Source organism: Erpetoichthys calabaricus, chromosome 12, assembly GCF_900747795.2.
Source record: "Erpetoichthys calabaricus chromosome 12, fErpCal1.3, whole genome shotgun sequence".
In the NCBI taxonomy this organism is placed as follows: domain Eukaryota; kingdom Metazoa; phylum Chordata; class Cladistia; order Polypteriformes; family Polypteridae; genus Erpetoichthys; species Erpetoichthys calabaricus.
The window spans coordinates 131,937,347-131,962,260 of record NC_041405.2 but is presented as its reverse complement, the minus strand read 5'-3'; the positions used below and the strand labels follow the sequence as shown (position 1 = coordinate 131,962,260).

Here is a 24,914-nt window from a genome sequence, read left to right as displayed (position 1 = left end):
AGGGACAACACAGGTACAACAGTTTGGTGACCAAGGGAGAGAGGCTTGAGATGGTTTTGACACATGCATAGAAGAGATGAGGGGTACATTGAAAAAAGAATATGCAAATGTTGCAATCAAGTTCCAGTTTTGGCCTTTAAGACAGCCTTGATGTCACAATCCCTCCTAATCCATTAACAGCTGGGCTTAAAGAGGAGAAGGACAAAACTATAATTGCCTTTACCACACTATTAGCACAAAGACTTTTTACTCAACTGGAAGAATCCTAATTCACCTATTTTAAGTCAGTGGGTAACTGATGTTATATACTATTGGAAAAATCAAATTCTCACTCAGAGGATCTGTACAAAACTTTCAAAATCTGTCAGGATCTAATTGATAACATTTTAAAATAAGCATTTAAATTGAGGAAGTGGATTCTCTCCCCTCTTTTTTATTCTATTTATTCATTTATTAAATTTATTTTCTTATTTTTTACTAGTTTAAAGTTTTACTCTGCTGGCCTAGCTCTCTTTCGCATGGGAGGGGGTTCAGACCTAGTTTTGTTAAACTTGACTTGCTTATATGGAATGTTACTGGATTTTAATAAAATCAATAAAATGCTAAAAAAAAGTTGAGGATGGGACCATCAGGTAGGAGGAAAAGAAGGCCAAAGAGGAGGTTTCTGGATACGGTGATGGAGGACATGAAGGCAGTGTGTGTGACAGAAAATGAGGTTAAAAACATGGATAGATGGAGACAGATGATCCGCTGCAGCAACTCCTAAATGGGAACAATTGAAAGAAGAGGACTAGAATGAATCCAAGTTAAATCAACATGTAAATGCATGCCTGTGTCACACAATTAAAAAGCAACTGTGAACACTTCATGAAGAAAATGTTATGTGCATTCTATAATTAAGCATAATAAAAACAGCATTAATATAAAGTCTGTAAAATAAGTACTTACTGCATATACTTGCATTCTGCAAAAGCATTTTGCAAAATAAACATCTCAGTCATACCAGAATACAAAATATTGACTGTTCAAAGAAAAACTTCAAAAGGATATATTTTCTGTTTCTCTTCATTGTATAACACATCTACTAACTGAATTACATTTTTGTGCCTCAGCTTCCGTAGCAGTTGAATTTCTCTGAAAGAGAAAAACAGATCAGAAAGTTATTTCTTACATGAACATAAAATGTATGCTATAAAGCATTTCCATCAACATTTAACAGAAACATACAGTATATGAAAGGGTGATTGCTTTATATAACTGTCCAAACTGTAGCACAGTAGAGAAAAAACCCACCATCAGAAGAATAAGCACAAATCTTAAGAAATGGGATTGTCATGTAGACAATATTAAAAAAAACAGCTTAGTAGTTGTTTCTTACAGAAATAAGGCAAGTTTTTAATGACCAGATTAAATTTTAAATATTTTCAATGTGTCATCAGCACTTAAGTACTTTTACAAAATTTAACAGAAATTGACTCAAACAAAAGTCAGCCAAGTTAAATCTATACCATACTATTAATCCAGGTGTAGGCAGACGTAGCACAACAAGTCATCTACTACTTTTTTTGGGGCGCAGAACTACACTGAAAGACATACACATTAACAATGCATGTTGTCACAAGTTGTATGGTTCATAGTAGGGCTGTCAGAACGAAGATCAATATTCAAATATAATTCAAACCTATAATTAAAAAAAAAATTCTTATTCAAAGGTAAATTCTGACCTCAGAATGATTTCAGCTTCGTGTTAGTCCAGATATGTGCTGCTGCAACATTTTTGTATTGTATAAAACAAACAACTATAATCAGCATTTTTACAATTTTCAGTTGTTAGACAGATTTTTCTACTGCACTGCCCTGATTTTTGGTTTACGAGTACTAACACATTCTAAAGCATTCTCCACCACCCTATAAATATCGTTTCGCTCCTGGTCCTTTTCAGCTTCACTTCTGAACCAGAGGTCCCTGATTTGCTGACGTAAAATCATTAAGTATTCATTAGCAAATTAAATGTTTTCCTCTCAAACTAAACATAATGGGTAATAACTGCAATTTTTCTGATTTTAACCTATAACCTATGCTTCTTGCGAGTGTTTCTAAAAATTTTGCTCTGTATTTTCTTTTTATTGAGTAGCAGAATTTTTAAGATGCTGTTAATTAAACTCTTTGGGCTCTCTTTTGGATCTTCTGCAATATTTCTCTCATATTGCCTTTTTACATGAGTAACCTTTTTAACCATTGCTCCTATGTGGTGATAAGCTCTATGGTTGGCACTTCAGTTTTGTCTTTCATACAGCTACTTGCTTACCTCCATATGTACCAACTACAGTGTTGTCTAGTAACTTGCTGCAAATTTTGGATTGAACTTGTACTTCAGAAATGCATTGTACTTCTTTTACATAAATGGCTATTTCCCCACCTTTCTGATTGTGCCCATCTTTCCAAAATAATATGGAACCATCTCTGCTATTCTCATTCCCATCCCCACAATTTAGCCAGTTTTTTGTTACTGGTATGATCTATATATATGGCAAAGAAGAAGAGTTTTAAAAAAAAAAAACTGCTTTAAGTACACTTGTAGGTTAAAGTGCAGAGTAATAGGACAGAAAAAAAATCATTGACTCAAATGTGGTACCCAAAAAAAAAAAAAAAAAAAAAAAAAAAAGGTGGTCTGGCTGTAAAGTTTTACTAATAAGAAAAGGCCATCATTGAAGTGAAGAGGAGCAATACATCAATAAAATAATTGGGGATGCTCCAATTAAGTTTTTTAATGCCAACTTCCCATTTCTTTTTCTTCCCCCACTGCATTGTTATTAAGACTAGCCACTGAGCTTTACAGAGTTCTGGAAATGGCTTGACACTACTAACTGTGGAATTGATGCTGCCAGAGAGAAACACCTTTAATCTTGCATGCACTTACATTTGACAGTAATCCTCCAATACCTACCTCTGTAAGGAGTCTCCTCCTGTGCCTCTATGGAGATGCTTCACGTCTCCCCAAGATCTACCAATGCAAGATCTACCAATTCTCTACTACTACATATTCTAGCTACCTGCTCAAGTTCAATTATCAATGATATCTTTGCTTTTATATCTACTGTATTCCTCTGACTATTTGTGAAGCTCTGAGAATTCAAAATAAATAAAAATGTATAATTATTACTACAAATTCACAGTGCTTAAGTACAGGTTTCATTACTAGCCTATCAAGTGTCTTTATGGAGTTTGCACGTTCTTTCCATGTGTATGTGGACAGAGTGTACATAACTACAGATACTGTTTAATAGTTGGGTATTAGATGTGTGTCATTAAGTACTCTCATTGTGAATGTATGTTTATTCATATATGTGTTGTTAAATGACATCCTCCAAGTTTAGGCTCACAGGGAGGTGTAACCCAAGGTTTGCATGTTGCTTATTAAGTGAAAGATCTGAGATATTGCTATAACAGGTGTTCAGTATTTAATGTAAATAGTATGCTTATTGAAATGCAGTATATAAGTAGAATAACTTTCATCTTTACTTCAACTGCTATTGTTACTAACACAAATCACATAGTGATTCAACAGTATTAATATAAAAGTACAAATATCCTGAAAAACAAATACACTTTTGAAGTTTTGAAATGGGTAGATGACATATAGTCTATATCAGCAGATATCAAAAATATCAGAAAAAGTGTGTGTGTGTGCAGTAAAATTAAAACAAAAAGCATTTCTGAAATAACCAACTGTTTAAACTTGTTGCAGGTTAAGGTAACAAATTACATCAGCGGACACTTATCTGATTTTGCATTTTTTTATTATACTGGGAACCTTGAACTATCATATCATCATGAGAAACCAGAGTTGCTATAAACAGTACAATTGAAAACTATAAAGAAAACTATTTTGAAACTTGCAAAACTGTGTGTGGATATTTTTGGTAATACAAAACTAATAAAATGGAACACAAAATAACTGCAGTAAAACTAAAATTAAATAAGACAACCTAAAAAAATTGGAATATGCTTATACTAACTAGCCATGTAAAAACCTTATATTCTACAGTGAAGTGGTATTTTTATAATTAAACTGTAGACCACAGGTGTTAGTTTTTTTTTCTTTCATAAAATTGAAATTCAGGATTATTGTCCATTGAAAAAAATTAAAATATGATCACCTTAAAACCTACTTTAACCTAACATGTACAGAAACATTTATTCATAAAACATGCCATAAAAGAAAATAAATTTTGTCAATTACAGGTCACAATTCTAACAAAATGTTCACAAAGATACAAGGTTAACATACTTGCCTTGTATGTTAACATACAAGCCTAACTCCGCCACACACAGGAGACTATGAAATAATAATGGAAGATTTTTTACTATTTACAAGGCCTTTTTATATCTTTTTGATAGACGAAAACTGCAAAGCATCAGCACAGACAGTTCTGAGAGCCTTCAGCGCGACTTAAAAGAATAGAACGAGCCAGGAGCTTCAATCATGAAGCAGCATTTTAAATTGTGTAAAATCGACATTTTGGTTTAAACAAGCCTATTGTTTACTAAACAATGAGGTCAAATTCTTACTCATCTGTTGTTCTGTTCAAAAGATTTTAGCCAGTGTACTAAATGCAGGCACTCTCAATTACAGGACAAAAAGGATCTGAACTCATTCTCTTAATTTTTGCTGAAGATATGCTACTGTTACACTCTACCATTTCTCTCCATTCACAGCACTACTTCACAGATTGCCCGTCTCAGTTTTTTACTCCACTTTCTTCATTGTAAAAGCTAATATTTCTGCTGTCACTCTCTTCTAAAGTCCAACTGTTGGCTCTTTGTTTAACAGACCTTCATCAGCAAAATGACATGCGATTCCTTAACTACTGTAATACTACACGTAAAGGAGCAATACAACTAAATTCCTATAAAGGTTAAACATTTTGAAAAAAACAGTTTGTGATCAGCTAACTTACCAATCAATTTACCACAAGATTTCATTTTATTCATTGCTGACATGGTGACAGAGTAGTTTTCACTACAACCTCAGAGATCCTAGCTCAAGTTCCATATACAGTCAATGTGTGCAGTGTGCAAATTCCACTTGTGTGTGTGTGTGTGTGTGTGTGTGTGTGTGTGTGTGTGTGTGTGTGTGTGTGTGTGTGTGTGTACGTTCATTGTGAGGCACACCAGTTTTCTACACACATCATAAAGACTTGCACGTAAGGTTACCCGAGAACTGTAAATTGCACCTACATGTTTATAATCAGCCAGGATTGGTTCTTGCCTAAACCCTAACAACCCTGAAATGGATATTGTTCTGGCAAAGTCAACAGTCAACACTGGATGGGACTGAGCCCAGGTATATAATGCTGACCATCTGTAATATAGACAGATTATGAAGTTGCACATTTCTCACTACGTTCTTCTTCGATCTCACTGAGGCATGGTCACACAGTAATCGACAATATGAAGAGCACATGATCGCGTTCACAGTATCGCTAGTCTACTGACTGACACACTGCAGATTTGAACACTGGGAGAAACTCAGGTTAACAGAGGAAACTCATGCGGATATAAACAGAACATGCAGACTTCATGAAAAACAAAGGTGCTAAAGCAGCTGGACAGCTACTTATAGCATCAGTATTCATACCAGATTTTTTTTTTTTTACATTTCCCATAAAAATAAATGCTATAAAATGTGAATCCATAAAGACATTAATACTGTGTATATTAGGTGAACTCAATTTAAGAAGCTTAACAGATACTACAGTTTCTCAAATCTTATTTTTATGAAACATGTACAACATAAATAACAAATCAGCTCTGCCTGTCGCCAAATGTGCAGGTTGATCTTTTGAGTTCCACATCAATATAAGAGAAGGAGGTGTATGCCCTATACATACGTAATTAGCCAACGGGAGACTAAACCCAAACCTTGAAAGCTTAAAAGAGCGTAACTCCACCACAAACAGGAGACTATGAATAATAATAAAAGATGTGTTACTATTTACAAGATATTTTATCTTTATGATAGAAGAAAAAGTATCAGCTCAAACAGTTTGGAGAGCCTTCAGCACCATTTTAAATTTTCAGCCTTTAACTCTTAGGGCTGCTTTTTTCCCCCTCCCATGGCTGAATATGTTTTCCAAAACACTTTTCTGGAAAGCACACAAAGCAATAGATTCTCACATAAATTAACATAAAACGACCTACGTAATTTTTCAGAGCAACCATGATTTTTGCATTTCCACTTTTGATTAAATATATGTTTGCATGTCTCTGACAGTGTTCTTTCTTCATTGATCTCATGGAGGCATGATGGTACAGTGGTTGGTACTGCTGCCACACAGCTCAGATGACCTTTTTGGTCACAATAATTGGTCCGGTATATTTGGTAGATGTTTCCCTAGCCCTCAAGGACACTTTAGATTTGACTGGATTATAATGGTGCAGTCATCTTTAGTTTAGTTAATTCATCCCCATTAATAATAATACATTTTATTTATATAGCGCCTTTCCTATGCTCAAGGCACTTACAGAATATAATAAAGAACGGCAGTGTATACAGTATATAGCATTGTACAAACCAGATAAATAAATAAGATTAAGACAGTGAATTCTGGAGAAAAAAAAAAGAGAAAAAAAAAAACAGACAACATAATTGATGGTCTAGCACACACACACACACACACAGGTTACATTAGCAACTTGACAGAGAGGTGAACTGAGAGAAGGGTAATAAAGTCAAGTAGAGCTAAAAGCCTTCCTGAACAGATGAGTTTTGAGTTTGTTTTTTTTTTGTTTTTTTAAAGAATTCGTGGAGTCATCTGACCTGATTAATTTCGGTAGGTCATTCCAGAGTCTGGGCACTATACAGCTGAAGGCCCCGTCACCCATGGAGTGTAGATTAGTGTGGGGCACAACAAGATTGCCAGAATCAGAGGACCTTAGTGGGTGGGCAGGCACATAGTGATGGAGAAGGTCACTGATGTAGTTTGGCGCGAGGTTATTTAAGGCTTTGTAGGTTATTAGTAGGATTTTATATTCGATTCTGTAAGACACAGGGAGCCGTGAAGACGGAGCAAGATGGGTGTGATGTGCTCGCTGCTGCTGGTTCGAGTAAGGACTCTTGCAGCTGAGTTTTGAATAAGCTGGAGCTGTGATATAAGATTAGAAGGGGCACCTGCCAGTAGGGAATTACAATAATCGATGCGGGATGTGATAAAAGCATGGACAAGTTTCTCAGCATTAGAGAAGGAGAGGAAGGAGCGAACACAGGATATGTTACGGAGGTGAAAGTAAGAAAGTTTCTTAATGTGATTTATGTGGGCGGAATAAGAGAGGAAGGAATCAAAAATGACACCAAGATTTTTTACAGTAGAGGCAGGTCTGATGAGATCACTGCCAAGATAGACTGGGAAGGAGCTCATTTTATTAAGTTGCATTTTAGTCCCAATTTGCAGGAGTTCAGTTTTATTGCAATTTAATTTTAAAGAGTTCTGCTCCATCCAGGTTTTAATTTCACCAAGGCAGGTTGTGAGCTGAGAAAGCTCTGATGAAGTTCCACTTTTAACATTGAAGTAGAGTTGAGTATCATCTGCATAAAAATGATAACCCAGTCCATAGCTACGGATAATATGGCCAAGGGGAAGCATGTAAATACAGACAAGCAGAGGACCGAGCCCTGAGGAACTCCTTGTGTGACTGGCACTGAGCTGGATCTGCTGTTGCCAAGACTAACAAACTCTTGCCTATCAGTCAGATAGGACTTGAACCACTGGAGGGCAGTGCCAGAGATACCCAGCATGTTCTCCATTCTGGACAGTAGAATGTCATGTCTGACAGTGTCAAATGCTGCACTGAGGTCTAACAGAATTAATATGCTGGTTTGTCCAGTCTGCTGCCATAAGCAAATCATTGGTTACCCGTAGCAGAGCAGTTTCACAGCTGTGCCGCACCCTGAAACCAGACTGAAAGGGTTCCATCAAATTATTAGAGGTTAGGTAATTGGTGAGTTGGGAAGCTACAACAAGCTCAAGAACGTTTGACAGGAAAGGTTAAGTGGGAAATAGGCCGGAAATTGTTAAGATCATCAGCATCAAGACCGGACTTTAACATTGGGGTTACAGAAGCAATTTTAAAAGTGAGTGGCACAGAGCCAGTGTCAAGGGATGAGTTTATTATTGTTGTAACAGTCGGGATTATGGCATGAAGGCAGGATTTAAGTAGTGTGGTGGGGATGGGTTCCAGTACACAAGTAGTCAGCCTCATCTTACAAAGCAGGTTATTAACAAATGCAGATGTGACTGGTGAGAACTTAGAGAAGGAGCTGGATGGAGTGGGAAAACAGGGAGAGATATAAACAGATGATGTATTTATGTTAGTTGAATTATTTAGATCGTTAATTTTGTTACGGAAAAAGTGGAGGAATTCCTCACAGACTTCAGTAGAAGAGGTAGTTGGGCCAGAGTAGTTTATTAACTACAGAGAACAAAACTCTTGGGTTATCATGGCCATTTTCTATTATTCTGCCATAATGGGTGTTCTTGGCAGAAGTTAGTGCTTCGCTGTAAGCTCTTTGGTGGTCAGAGAAAGTCTGGATGTGCACGGTGAGGCCAGTCTTACGTGACATTCTCTCAAGGCGTCTGCTTTCATAGATCGCAATTCTGAATTATACCAAGGAGCTGAACGTTTAAAGGAAACCTCCTTATGTTTTAAAGGAGCTGTTTTATCTAATGCTAAATGAAGGGCTGAGTTATAGTGGTCAACAAGACTATCTAGTGTTGATGGAATAGCTGAAGACAGTAAAAGATCAGAAATGGATCCAGAAAGGATAGCGGGACAGATATTTTTAAGGATTATGTAAGAAATTTGTCGTTTACACTTAAGAGGAGGGAAAGGCAGTGAAACAGTGAAAAATACTGCTTTATGGTCAGAGAGTCCCAAATCAGTGCTGTAAATGTTGGCAACAGATAGCCCAGAAGTGCAGATCAGATCCAATATATGACCGCCAGAGTGGGTTGGAAAATCAACATGTGTGAAGTCAAAACAGTCCAGTAAGGATAGGAATTCATTTCTCAGTTTAGATGTGGGGGTGTCAATATGGATGTTGAAATCACCAAGAAGGATAATTCTCTGAGAGTAAGAGTTTAGGTGGGTCAAAAGTTCAATCAGATCAGATAAGAAGGATGCATTGTACTTTGGGTGACGATAAAGAACAATGAGTGAGACAGGACCTGATTTCGTTATTAGTTTAAGAGCCAGGCACTCAAAAGACAATGTTGTCTTCCATGCGTTTCTCAGAGTTCAGCGATATTCCTGAACACTTCCATAATTTCTCCAAACTTGAGGTGAAGCAAATACCGCAGAGTTTGCTCATCAATACTGTTTAATAAGTGATGCATTTATAAATCAAAAATTGCACTCTGAATATGACTAATTTTTTTTAGCTATGTTCCTAAAATTTAACTTGGGGACATCAGTGCTTCTAAAAAATAATAAGCGTAGAGCTTGGATAAAAATGCTTATTGTAACATTTTAGAAAGGCAATATAAATAAATCAGTAAAGCAGCAATGGATGTAGATTTATTGTTGTAAGATTTAATATTATGCCTAAAAATATAAAGTCCAGTATGAGGTTTTTTTTCTTGCAAGAGTCAGTTTTATTAAAGTTAAAGAAAGAGTAACCAGCTCCAGAAGGAAGTGTATATACATCTAACTCCAACTAAAACTTGAGTGCTTGAGCTTGTCTGCGGCCTGTCTGTGCTTGTGTAATGAGAAATGCAAAGGGAGGTGGTTTTAAATCAGGTGTCTCTTTCTTTACAAGATCAAAACAGATTAGCTGTGTCTGTATAATAGAGCTGAATATAAACTTTGCAAGTAAAGGATGGCAGCATTCTACTGTAACAGTTCCAAGGAGGAACATGGAAAGGTTTGGACAACCCTTGCACAATTATAAAATTTTGCTGATATTTGAATACAAAATAGTACAAAATTGATAAACTGAAATGGCAAACTAAAATAATGGTGTTTTTAATGAAAATTACTGTATAGTTACAATTTCATTTGATGAATTAAAAGAGCAAATATGGCATTTGCAAAGGTTTAGGTACTCTAAGTCAGTACTTAGTAACAGCCACTTTGTTCTGTAAGTTTTTCTTGATTCTTCCTTACAGACTGCAGAAAATATTTATGATCCACCCATAGAGAGTTTCAATGACATTTAAGGCTGGGCACTGTGAGGGTCATTCAGAAACCTTCACCTTTGGTTTCTTAATAGATTTCAAAGTGTACTTTGGATCTATGTCTTGCTGTACAAGCCATCCTTTTCTCAGCTTCAGTTTCCTGACAGACTAGATGACATTCTCCTCAAAGACTGGTTTTAGTTTGTTTGCTGTCAAAGTTGTATGTTATAATTTTACTTCAAATATCAACAAAATATGTAATTTGACCAGAGCTGTAAAACGTTTGCATAGAACTATACTTGAATCTCTCTTGACCAAATGAAATCTTCCTTAATTTACTCCCCTAAAGCAATTGAGACATTTGAGAGAACATTAAATAGGCCAGAAGTTAGACTATCATCCCTGGTTACAATAGGGCTGTCAGATCAAATGTTACTATTTAAATATAACTCAAGCGTATTTTTAAAATGTAAAATTCAAAGGCAAATAAAATTAGTGCAAGATATTTCACTTGAATGTAAACAGGTTTTTATCTTGTTACTCCAAACACACTTTGCAATACTGATGTATATTTTACACATCTGTTTTTGCACATCATTTCCACAATCAGCTTTTATGTAATAATTAAACCTTTAATTTCGTTAGTGAAAGGGACTTTTGTTTGTTGAACGCACTCCTTCAACACACATTTTGCGGTTGGTTTTCCCTCAATGTGCTGTTTTTGGACAACCACACTATGTAGTAGTAAGGTCAGATCTTGAAAATACTTCTCTAGCAACCGGAAATAAATGTTCTGCTCTTGATAACATTCCATTTCACTCTTGAATCCGAGATCTGACTTACTGACAGTTTATTCGAAAACTTATGCCTCTGTGCAAGCAAGCTAAACTTGGATTACTTTCTCATTAATGACAATGGAAAATAACTGCCAAATTTGTGATTTTCCTTAGTATTACTTCTACTACTACAGCGGCTATAAAATTAACATTTTGTAAAGCCATTTCAGTGTCAGCAATGTTTGGTTAGCTGCTTCAGCCAGCATGTAGCTTCGCACACAGTCTAAGTGTTACTTCTCTACTGTCCCATAACACATTGCCTAAAACTATGAATTGTAATCTATAAATATAAAATTGCTAACAGCTGTCCACCTATCACACAATTGCTTACAAACTAATGGAGCCAGAACTTTAATCTTTGTCTTAATTGAAGGCTTATGACCGGATATGTTGTGTAAATTCAAAATTTAGTTAACAGCAACCAGGTGGGAACTTAAAGTACAGTAAGTGCAAGACAGTCTATTGATAATCCTTCAGGATGTGGCTCATGTGTGGTCAGAACTCATAATAAAGTGCAGGTTCTTAAGTTCTTAAACCAAAAAAACACAAAATCAGGTCACCTGTATTACAATTTTTGCTGCAGCTGTAAAGGGTAGAAAAAGACAGATTCCATTTAGTCTATTATGCCATTCCACAACCAGCAGCTCCTGAATACTTAACCCAACTGGTGGCTCGGGGTTGGGTGCAATACACTAAATGTACCATGTATATTTCTTGTGCTTTTATTTATAGATTTTTACTTTCCTAATGGAGTAATCTCCTGATAGAAAAATTATTTAAAAATCAGTTTTCGATACTGTGAATAAAACATGGAGGAAATACCTAAAGATCACCACAAATGCAACATTTAGTAGACTCATTTGATTAATTTGTGAAACAAGTACAGACCCTGTGTCTCAATTTATATAAAAGAAAGATGGACAGCCACACGCTATTTTCTAATTTTTGAGACAAAATGAAGCATTGCCACAAAAACAAAAAAAATAAAAACAAAATTACTAAATTAAAATTATTATTAGTGACTGTGTTTAACATGTTTGACCAATCATTAGCAATTTAGTCTAGGTTTGTTACGTGCATTACAAGGATTGTGAGGTTTTCCCAGCTCTATTTTCTCTCTGATCTGTGTACATAGATAACCCCATTTTTGAGAACGGCTGTTAAGCATCACATTGGTTTGAGTATTCACAAGCATCTTTTGAACAACTACATGAGTCATAAGCAGGTTATGCTTTACAGATGCACAGCAACGAATGGTAAAAATGTAAAAAAGCACATAAAATACAAATTTAGCATAACTTTGAATATTTGAGTATACATTTATTATGAACACTGAAACTTAAATTTTTTTGCTTATTTCACAGTCCTACTTTACAGTAAACAAGCAACAGTTAAATCTCAACCTTTGTGGCTCCCAAAATCAGTTGTTGACTCCATGCAGCTAGTTAACACCCAATTGTGTTGATAGAGAACTATATGCACAATCTGTATAGTGAAATTAGAAACTATGTTCAAATAACATGAGGTGCCCAAGAGGCTAAAAAATACCAATGATTAAAAAATAAACTTAGAGCCTAAACTTGCTTGAATTTTTGTTTCAGCTAGTTTCACAGACCTAAAGTTTTCATACCTGAAAACCAAAAATAAGGAACAACAAAAATAAAAGCAGCAAAAAGGAAAAAGTATAAGCACTTTAAACATGGACCCTAATAAATGTTTTAACAGTACCTTATGGCTGTAATTTGGTGGTATGCTCAGGTTTGTCTGTTCTTTTTCAAGTATATATATTTGTGGCCTTATTGTCTAATATTTTCAAGCAGAAATGTAAAACTCAGTTAAGGGCTACTGAAGCTACAAAATGCACATGGGTCAGATGGCAGTCTTCGAGACAGTATGTGCAGCTAACAGATGGTGTTGTCCTGTGATGCAATCAATCACTGTAAGAAAGTCTGTTCCTACAAATTAAGTGAATGTCATGCAAGTAGCACAGTGTAAGTATGCAAAATCTTAGCACATCTGAACAATTCCTGTATACAAGTGAAGTTACATTAGGGTAAGTAACAAGAGGATAAACATAAAATCTGCAAAATTAATGGTCACATACTGAACAGCAAATGTGCACTATATAAATTTCATGCATCCACATATACGTACAAGCACATTCTTCCTTTTTTTTTTTTTTTTTTTTTTTTTTTAAAAATCACAGACTGATCATTTCCTCAACAATTGCTATTACAGTAAGCACGGGAGTTTTAAACTAATTTCATATTCAAATATTCATACATATTTGAAGGGAACACTTTTGTGGTACATGTAAAAGTTGCTTATGGGATACTGGTGGTGGTTTCCTGGAAGGTGGAAGGAAACTAATGTTTTTTCTTCCTTACTTGCATACCTTTACTGGGCATAATCTCTATCTATTAGGTGGTTGAGACTATAGATAATAGGAAAGGGGGAACTTTGCCTCTAGGTGGTTGTCAACAGAGCAGCAAGTAGTCTTATCCTTTAAAATAGCTGTGAAAACAAGCTTAAGCAAAAGAAATTGTGAAGTGTGGTGTTGGACGCCCTATAAAGCTCACTACCACCTGGGAATCTTCGTTTTGTTTTCTTATTAGAAAGCAGACAACGCTAGCTTCCACTCCAAGCCTTTTGTATATACTTTATGTAAACACAGTAATTCAACTATTGTTTCATTACTGTGATTCACTGAAGCACCTCCAAATTTAGATACAAAAAGGGACTACAGGAAACAGTTCATGTGTATTAGCTTCTCACAACTGGGACTTAATTAGAACACTACTAGCAAGCTGGCATGGACTAAATGGCCTCATTCCACCTGAATTTGTTTCAATACATTCATATTCCCATCGACAAAACAAGGGGCATAATCATCTTTGAAAAATTATCCAAAATTATGAACTGAAAAGGGGAAATGTCTGTTCGTGTTAAAGTAGTAAATGACATTCAACTAATATGTGTCATGCATAATTGGCCTCGAAATCTATCTAAAACTATCAATTAAAGACAGGACATGAATGAGCAATTACCAGGGATGTGCTCAAGAAGAACAGCACCAAGGACACAAACTTTTAATAGATATGCTCCTTCTTTCGGCTGCTCCCGTTAGGGGTTGCCACAGCGGATCATCTTCTTTCATATCCTTCTGTCCTCTGCATCTTGCTCTGTTACACCCATCACATGCATGTCCTCTCTCACCACATCCATAAACCTTCGCTTAGGCCTTCCTCTTTTCCTCTTCTCTGGCAGCTCTATCCTTAGCATCCTTCTCCCAATATACTCAGCATCTCTCCTCTGCACATATCCAAACCAACGCAATCTCGCCTCTCTGACTTTGTCTCCCAACCGTCCAACTTGAGCTGATCTTCTAATGTACTCATTTCTAATCCTGTCCATTCTCATCACACCTAGTGCAAATCTTAGCATCTTTAACTCTGCTACCCCCAGCTCTGTCTCCTGCTTTCTGGTCAGTGCCACCGTCTCCAACCCATATAACATAGCCGGTCAGACGTGTTTAATAAAAGCAAATCACAACACCAACAGTAACACTAGACAAACATTATCAGAAAAACTGATGTCACTGAGTGTTTAAATGATTAGAACAAAAACCACTGCTAAATACATAATAATGTTATAAGTTATTCAGGGTTTAAGTACACAAACCAAAATCTTGAATTTAAATACAAGTCTAAAAAAATTATGTGGATGTAATATGCAACTGTAGCATAAAAAACGTTCAGCGTTTTGGATTACATGCTGTATATGTTCATATAAACGATCAAAAAGTTGTGATCAAGGTATTTGGAGTTTATCATCTTTAGTGTTAAAATCAACCCTGAAACATATTTTCCATCATAAATAGCCTTATGTATTTTATGAAGGAAGACGAGTAACTTCTCCAAGTGGGAAAGCAAAATATCTGATTTTTGCCACATAAATATCATACATTTAAATAACAAAATGTTTATGCATTACGTTAAAAATAAAATGTAATCATCATATAATAAATTTGCAGGTAGAACATTTATCATCAATTTATTTATGTTCTCGCTTTGTAACATGCATCTTTAAGGCTCTATTTCTTAAAACTCAGAACGTTGAGAACCATTGTACTGGAGCACAGAGCATCATGACCTACCCTTAATACAACTGTCCAGTCTTGAAAAATGTGCAAAGAACAATTCATAAATCATTCACCTTGGTGCTGAAAAAAAAGTTCTGCCTTCAGTACAGACAATATTTGAATTAACAATCTGTATGTATTGAAAGCCTTAGAGAAGTAAAGTAGAATAGTTTGGCCATTACTGACTGCACATAAAATGAACACAAAAATAAAACAAAATAAAAATGGTGAGAAGAAGCATACACGTTACAAATTCATTGTATTATATAGCTTGCCTGGAAACACAGGTTAAGGAAAATAGATCTCATTATACCCCAGGCCTAGTTTATTAGCCCACACCATCTGAATTCTGAGGCTTTAAGCATGTATGAAATTATTAAATAAAGTAAGACCACTTGCTACTCAAAGAAGGGTGTCAGTTGCACTCTGGCTTATGACTTTCTTTCTAATCCATAATAACCATAGGCTGATTTCAAAACTTAAGTTTTCTATTACCTTGGTCATGATTTAATGAAACCTATTGATTGTCCTGCTAAGGAGGTTCAACCACAACATCATGCTATTATCGTAAACAGAAAGAGGACTGTTGTCCACTACTTAAAACCTGCCCAGGACAAAACTTGCATTTATTGGCACACCGATATTTTCCACCAGAGACACTCTTCCAAACGGGGTAACTTGAAATAACACCAAGAGACACACGACACAATCTAAGAACGTAAGCAATACTGGATCTATTAACATTCTAAGCTAACTGCATGCAAACAGCTTCTGCTCATTAGATATCTGTCAGCCACTCCTTATTCGATGATTTTGTTTCATTAATAAGGCGGCGTTAATAGCTTTTCAGATTTTACTAGAGAACAAATGTGAAGTGCTTAGTGTCTTAGGAAAAAAAAATTATATTTCATGCCAGTTTACTAGTAAAGAGAAACTGTACTTCTTAGTCACATTAAAAGAAGCATCTGTAGACTGAATGCCAGCTAGAAGACATCTGAAGAAAATGACTAGATACAGTTAAAAAAAAAAAAATGGTGTGCAAGTGGCTACTATGAACATAACTTTCTGGGGGAAAAACCTAAACTAAAAGTTTAATGCTCAACATTAATAAACAAGAGATCCTGAAGAAACCTGCTGGAGTATTTTTTTTTTCCTTAATCAAGTGTTGCTGCCGTTTAACCTTCTTCAAAGGTGAGCCATGAATGAATGAATAAAAAAAATAAAAATAAAACACACACACACACACCACACCCTAGTTTAAGAAAGAAACACAGTCCTACTTAAAATGTCTATAAAAAATTAAGATTTTTTTTCAGTTAGAAGAGAAAGACCTTTCCAAAAGTAACCACTTTTGCAGCAACATTACATTATTTTTTTTAATTCACAGACAGCATCATGACCAAGGTATTACTTGTAGTACATAAAAACAATGCAATCATTTTGTGTTTTCTTATCTTTTTTTTTTTTTTTTTTTACAATTCCAAATTCAAATATCAATAATGCCACTACCATAAAAATCAAAAAATTAACATTGCTATTGTGTTAATATTTTGACCTTACTTTGTCTGTTAGAGCATGACTTTTTCTTCTGGAAGGGCTGTATGACTGGGACACAATGACTAGTTGATCAGAACAGTCTATTCTAAAAGCTTTTTCATATGCACGTTGGCGGCATTGTACTGGCAAATGTCATTTTTCTAGCTTCCTTTTCATGTTATAGCTGTACTAGCAATATTTCTTCAAACAGTTGCATTTATTCAATGCACAATCTCTTCTAGTACATTTCTAAAAGACTGCAAGATAAAAGGTCTGAGATAATTAAGCATCAATGCACTCAAAAAAATGTAAACACTATCTTGGAAATTTAAAGAAAATTATCGTTATTCAAGCAACTTTACTGTGTAAAAAGTTTACACTCCACTGCACTGAAAGACAACAAACATTTCTTTAATTTTTATGTTATTACAATAACTATCACCCTATTTTTTCTGAATACAGTTGATCAAAACAGTCTCAGGAAATTGCCGCTTAATCCTGCAGCATCAGGTCACAGCCAGAACCAAAACTAAATGGAATACTTGCTCACTGCATAGAACATACTAAAGGCACTTAATTCCACTTGTTCACTCACACAAGGCAATTTTAGTATCACAAACAAAACTGTATGCCTTTGGGATATGGGAGGAAAACACAGTGACCAGGCCAGGAATCAATCAGAGGTCACGGGAATTGCAAGTCACCAGCACCCCTGAACACTGCATCACCTGTATTAAAACAAACTTTCAAAAATCAACACAACTATGAATAACTCTTTAATCTTGGGATAAGCAGAGTATACATCAAGGGGCAGGGAAACAAGTAGGTAACAGAAATATGTATAGCTTTGATTATTACTATTAAGAAAACATTATGGGTCACTCAAAACAAATAGCACAAATGTTTTTTTGTTTTTTTTCCCTTCTACTGCACTCACTCTGGTCTATAAAGAATTCCACTCACTTCTGTCCTCCCCAAAATCTCCCTCCACCTCTACCTTTGCCCAGTCTATACTGCTTACTTTTAAAGACATAAAATGTGGCACAACAATTCCACTGTGTACCAAATGTTTAGCAACTGTTACATTTAATGCATATGTGTCATTTTGAATTGTTGGTTTTATCCTTATTGTATCTATGTCTGTAACAGACAAATTTCTAGGTACCAGCTCACTTGAAAATTAATTCACACACTTAATTAGTACACATTATTTGCTTACTTTTTAACATTGGCTTCCCCATTGGGGATCCTCCTCAACTTTTTCTTCTTCAGGATTTTCACAGCCCTTCGGCACAGGGTCTCAGAGTCCAGCATCTCTTTTACTTTTCCATAGGAACCCTCTCCAAGAAGATCACCCATGAGGTACTTGCCAATAAGCTTGGCCCTTTTACGTCGAGGCTGGTAGATGACCTCTGTAGAGTCAATACGATGAATGAACGTATCCATCCCCATTCCCATAGAAATAAGCTCATTTTCTGCTAGGTACTCTAGCCTTGGTGACTCATCCAAATCCATCTTCCTTCCATTTGCTGGTGTCTCCATATTGCCTCAATCGAACCCAAATATTGTAGGTAACTTATGGTATGCAATTCAGAAATGAAACCAGGGAGCAGCAGCACGTGTACTAAAATATTGTCTACAAAATTCTGCAAGATGGCAAAAGGTTTTCTGCACAAGAAATTGAGCTGCAATCAACATATCACTGAAAATGCAGTCTGGCAATTTCAAAACAGGATTCACTTGAACACTTCAATTTCAACATGCAGGATAATAAACTACTCAGTATTATTTTTGGTTTGTTTTCAGCAGTAGTAGCTGTAGGTTTGCTCTCAACAAACAAAAGGGGAAGGGGGGAGGGGGTTGTCTTTTTCCGAGGTTAATCAGTATCAGTAAAAGTTCCAGAGTATGCTATTCCATAAACCTGGTTGGTTTAATTTGGTTTTTAGTGATAGCTTTTCTTTGGTATCCTTTGAAGATCCTTCTTTCACCATCAAAATACGACCTTCCCCACCCTCACCCCAAAAGATAGGACAAGGGGCTATGTTTCACAAGATGGTACACTTCAGGACGTTGCTTTCCTAGTATTTATTTCAATATGAAGTTTATGTATTTCACAAATGTCAACTAAAGCTGCAATTAGAAAGAAAAGAGGGGTAAGTGCACAAACAAATCAAAGAAACACAAAATGGTTTCAATAAGTGAATCAAACACTTTCTACAAAGCTAACAAAGCTGAATTAAATTAAAACACAAAGATGGATGTTATCACATTTAAAATAACTTTGTTGTAGTTATCATACGTACAGATTACATTGAAATTCTTACTTGCATGTCTAACATTTCACAAATTGATTTTATGCTAAAACAATGTATAAAACTTAAAGATTACAAAGCAAGTGCATATGAAAAAATTGTAACAACCAAAGATAGTAGAAAAAAAATGGATACATGTAAGGCAAAGAGGTGGGTCATTTATCAAGTTTGCTTGGTTAATGCATAAAAAGAGTACATTACTAAAAAGCAGAGTAAAACAATCAAGCCAAATAAAGACAAATTAAACATAACAGGCCAAAATTTTGCCATACACACATTTCATATGCAGGATTAAAACTGAGTTACTATGATAAGAATCTCATTCTAATTAATCCAATTTACTCTACTGTATATTGTTCTTGCTCAGTCTTCACTGGCTCCCTGGGTCTTATGGGGCCAGAAACAAAATTGTCCTGGTAACCAATGAAGACTTAATAAATGGCCCTAAACAGAACTACATTGGTAACGGCAATATTGTTGTATCCCAGACCAAACCGAGGCCTGTCCCAGACAGAGATTAGTTAATCTTGAAAGAATTCTCAGTTTCCTAAGAAACAATTTCAAATTAAAGGAATAGTTGGTTCCAGAACACCAAATTTCAATTGGTTGCAATCCCAGATAGCTTGATCTGGATTAACAGACATTCATGGCAAAATTTACAAGCCCTTGTCAATCAAGCATTGAAAAGCCAGTCAACCACAGGTTACAAATCTTGCCTGAAGAAGGGGCCTGAGTTGCCTCGAAAGCTTGCATATTGTAATATTTCTAGTTAGCCAATAAAAGGTGTCATTTTGCTTGGCTTTTCTCTACATTCATAATGGCTAACACGGTACAACACCCTAGTACTACAAATCTGACAAACAAAGGGAACAACATTCACTTGAGGAGAGCAAGAAGGGCAGTTGGTATTGCATTAAGATTATAGGCATAGCCAACAAAGGAGGAGTAATAAAGCAGCAGCCGCCAAGGAAAGGGAGTTCATGTAGAGGAATATCACTGACAGTGTAAATGTATAAAACATTTAAAGCAGTGAAATTTCGGTAAACGTTGTGGTAAATTCTTGTATTGTGCAAAATGTACCCCTGGCAATATTACTTTACCTCAAACATTTCATGCCTCAAGTAAGCACTGTATTTTGATATAATATTGCAAAAACAGAAAAGTCAAAGGCCCACGGATGTAAGTGTTCAGTGTATATGGAGTTATTGTAGTCATTAATGTAGGAGATGTTGACTGTTATCCTACCTGCACTGAACCCTGTATAGTACTATAATTATAAGCCAAAAGAAACCATAAGTTAATTACTTTCAAGCAGAAATCTGCGAAAGACTCACAATGCCCACTCTTTAAATGGTAACTTATCTTGTTCAAACTTGAGCCCCGGACATTTAGACTCAACATTTGTAATTATGTGAATGGCATCTCATTATTTTAAGAATGGATAAGGGGACATTAATATTTGTACTGAGAAGTTAACATGCTTGCACAACATTCGTAAAAGGAACAGCCAAATGAAATACAATGCAGAAGTCATATTGGTGCCTTATTCCATTTCAAAACACTAATTTAAAACTGCATTACTATGCATATAGGATATTATATGCATCTGCTGAAGGAGAGTTTTCAGAGGTTTTCCTTTAAAAGGCAAAGGACTCCATAGAAGGGATGAATGTGGGCAGCCTGTTCTACTAACAAGTCTATTATCAGTTATTACTGCTTAGAAAAGCTGCAGTTGTTTAAATTTGATTGCCCTACCTGCAACTCTGGAATTCCACTTTGATGCTGGTTATTTCTCCATGTGTCTGCACAAACACAGACACCGCTTCAAAATTAGGCACACATTTGTGATTGCTTTACCTATTTGTGTGCTATCTCCAATGTTAACCCTTCACTTAAACCTGCTCATTTGAATGCTAGTTTCAGTGTACTGGTTTTCCCAGCTAGATTTTGTCAAATGTTTCTTTCTTTCTACCCCTGAACACCAGCAAAACCAAGGAGCTGGTGGTGGATTTTAGGAGGACCAGGCCCCTCCTGGACCCAGCGATCATCAGAGGCGAGTGTGTGCAGAGGGTACAGACCTATAAATACCTGGGAGTGCAGCTGGATGATAAATTGGACTGGACTGCCAATACCGATTCTCTGTGCAAGAGGACAGAGCCGGCTATACTTCCTTAGAAGACTGGCATCCTTCAACATCTGCAATAAGATGCTGCAGATGTTCTATCAGACGGTTGTGGTGAATGCCCTCTTCTACGCAGTGGTGTGCTGGGGAAGCAGCATAAAGAAGGACACCTCACGCCTGGATAAACTGGTGAGGAAGGCAGGCTCTATTGTAGGCATGGAGCTGGACAGTTTGACATCTGTGGCAGAGCGACGGGCACTCAGCAGGCTCCTATCAATTATGGAGAATCCACTGCATCCACTAAACAGTGTCATCTCCAGACAGAAGAGCAACTTCAGCGACAGACTGCTGTCACTGTCCTGCTCCACTGACTGAGGAGATCGTTCCTCCCCCAAACTATGCGATACTTCAATTCCACCCGGGGGGGAGAGGAAACGTTAACATTATTCAAAATTATTGTCTGTTTTTACCTACATTTTTATTGCTCTTTAATTTAATATTGTTTCTTTGTATCAATATGCTGCTGCTGGAGTATGTGAATTTCCCCTTGGGATTAATAAAGTATCTATCTATCTAGAACTGACCAATATTGAGCCCGTTTCAGGTTACCTGCAGCTTTGACCTCACAGAGAATGAAATTCTGGCTTAAAGTGTTCCAGAAACACATGTTTGATTAAATCCAGGTTTCTGGAATGGAATAAGCCCGATTTCCATTAATCCCAATTTACTTTAACCAGACTCCACATAAATACTATTTTCTGGAATAGAACACTAAGCCCTATGGGTGACAAAGCCTTCAACACTGCTGCACTTAAGACTTTGGAGTAGCCTTTCTAAATTAATTAAACTTGATATTACAATTCACTGTAAATTTAAGGGGCAATTTAAAATCTGAACAGGAAGGCTTTTAACTTCTACATATATTCTTACCCTTTCAGTTTGCCCTCTGCGAGCACTTAAAAACAAACTAAATTTTACGTATATCTTCTAGCAATTTGGATATTATTCCTGTTTATTCATTGTTTGAAGAACGTTCTCCATTATATTGGGGCTTCAAATTTTGATAGTTTTTCTATACTGTTACTGAGCTTTTTTGTACTTTTATACTTATTGTGCCTTTTTAAATATCAATGTAGTTTGAACAGGGGAAAGACACTATATAAATAAAAATGTTATTACTATTATAAACCACAACCTCAAACCAATAATTACATGCACATTAAATCAATTTCTGGTTTTAACTCTAATAATTTAAACCACATGTAAAGAAACCGGCACTCATAACCAGAACAGAAAAGATCCATCAGTAAAGCTAAACCTTTGCAATGTTTTAATCATCTGCAAAAGCCTATTCATGCTTTTGTTTCATCCCATTTAGACTACCATCATTCCCTCTATACTGGTATTTGACACTCATCTCTGTCTTAATGACTAATTCAAAACTCTGCTGCCCTACATTGGTCTACTCTCCCACCTATCTAACCGACCTCCTCTGTCCCCACTCTTCCGCAATGTCTCCCAAATCCTCTAATCAAGCATTACTGTGTGTTCCACACACACACACACACACACACACACACACGATGCTGAGGAATGACCATGCATTTGCAGTGGAATAGTCTCCCTGTGTCAATAAGACATGCTCCCATGATTGTTAAAACAATGGTTGAAAAACAACTTTTATTCACTTGCTTTAAGGTTGCACTGACAGACTAGATTAAATTTGTGAACTTAACTCTGTTTCAGTTTCTAACTATACAGTAGTACTAGGGTGTTGTACCGTGTTAGCCATTATGAATGTAGAGAAAAGCCAAGCAAAATGTATTGTATATAACTATACAGTATATGTATTTTATGGCTTTTAATTGTCAAGCACGGCTCTTAGACATGTGCTAATTTTGCCCGTTTAGCATTTTATTCTAATGTTTTTTACTCCTTTATTCTGTTGTTAATTCTATTGTTGTAAAGCACATGGGTCAAGTTTTAATCGTTTTAAAAGTGCTATATAAATTTGACTTGACAAATCCAGTGCATGGTGCTAATCAAAAGCATAACACCACCTGTGGCTTACGCAAATAATTTTCAAAACGCAAGAATTTATATCAACAAGACAGTGAAAAACAGTGCTTCTGCATTAACACTAAGTCTTCATCCACCCTAAACTTTACCAGCCCAGTACAATAATAAATATTGAATGCACTTTACTTGGACTTTGTCACCTGCAATTGTAACAATATACCACCAATAAGGAATGCCTTCTGTTTTATTCTTTTGTTTTTATAATTGCGCCTACTGCTTTTGCACAGTTTGGATTCAGCTCGTTACAAAAGGCACTATATCATGTTCGGCTGTGTCAGGAAGAAAAAGAACACAGCATTTTAAAAAAATGGTGCAAAAAGCACCTCCCCCCATCCATTAGCTAAACATTTTAAAAGCCAGATAAGAAAGACGATAAACGCGCCAAAAGTAAGATAAATAACACAATGCAGCACAAACACAAAACAAGCAGTACACCTTGCCCAGGTCAAGAAACATTCTGCAAAGCGTTTTTATACCATTATCATAAACAAACACCGTCTTATGCTGGAGAACGCCCTCATCGTGTGCAAGTACCCACAGACAATGCATTCGTTAGCACAACATGTCCATCCTCCTCCACTTTACCGTGAACTTTATTAAAGAAACGTGTTAGAATGTGTATTCTTAAATAACTATCGTTGCTAACCGAGATATATCCACATCGCGCTTCCAAGCCTTTTCACTGCGCAAACTGCCTTTAAAATACAGAAAAAAAAGGTAATGCGTACCTGTTTCGCGGGCTGCAGAGTCTCCCTGGGCTCCTGGCCAGGGAACCCCCTAACCACGACACCCGGGGTTCAAGCCGGGAGGAAACGGGCAGCTGCAGCTTGGAGATGCCCGGTTTTACTTCGCAGCCCGTCAAGGCCGCTGCTATTCCCCTCCACGCCTACCTATCCTCCAAGTCCTGCAGGTACGACTGGCTGTACTTTTTTCAAGAAGGCGCCTCAGGCGCTCTACGCTGCCCGTGTGAGATGGGGGAACCCACTCTCCTGACGCCGAAGAACCGCTGTCACGGCACCGCCATCTTGTTTACCTGCCCCCCGCCCCCCCATTACGCCTCACGGTTTACGCTCACGCTGCCTCGCTCTCTCACTCGCTCGCTCCCTCTAAGGACTCCGATGGCAAAAATAAGCGGCCGCGCATGGGACCGGAAGCAGTAGCAGGCGTGTGCGCTGAGTGGGTGTCCCGTCTGTCTGTCAGTGAGGGCTGTTCCGAGTGAGTGGGCGGGACACAAGTGGAACATATGAATCATAATTGGATGAGGTCATCTGTCAATCATCATGTTAGCGCATGCCGGCGAAATTCTGTAACTTAAGCTGTCTTTAATATGTTGAGGTAAACGTTCCCAAACTGAATGCGTATGTACTAGCGGTTCGACATTATTTTATGTAATATACACTCAGTGAACAAGTTATTATGAAAGCTAGACCAATACTGGGTTATGGACGTTCTGCTCTCAGAATTGCCTCAGTTTTTCGTGGCAATGATTCCAATAGATTTTGGAAACATTCCTTTGAGCTTTTGGTCTATGTTGACATAATTTCAGCGCGCAGTTTGGCCAGATTTGTTAACTGCACATTGGTATTGCGAATTTCCTTTTCTGCCCCATCCTAAAGGTGTTCAGTTGCAGTGGTTTTCAACCTTTATTTCTCAAAGGTCTTTCGGTTACCTACGAGGAATATGTGAAATCCTCCCCAAAAAGTCGTGATTTTT

General features: G+C 36.6%; 1 protein-coding gene across 1 annotated transcript in view; it reads right to left on the bottom strand.

Moving 5' to 3' along the window:
* stk11 (serine/threonine kinase 11) overlaps positions 1–24,316 on the bottom strand; it is an 81,125-nt gene extending 56,809 nt beyond the window's left edge. The window contains exons 1-3 of the mRNA XM_028816232.2: positions 23,930–24,316; positions 17,908–18,818; positions 1,051–1,134 (exon numbers count right to left, since the gene is read on the bottom strand). Of these exons, the coding sequence (XP_028672065.1) occupies positions 1,051–1,134; positions 17,908–18,230 (407 nt within the window). The 5' untranslated portion in view covers positions 18,231–18,818; positions 23,930–24,316. The remainder of the gene's footprint in view (positions 1–1,050; positions 1,135–17,907; positions 18,819–23,929) is intronic.
* Positions 24,317–24,914: the final 598 nt, after the last annotated feature.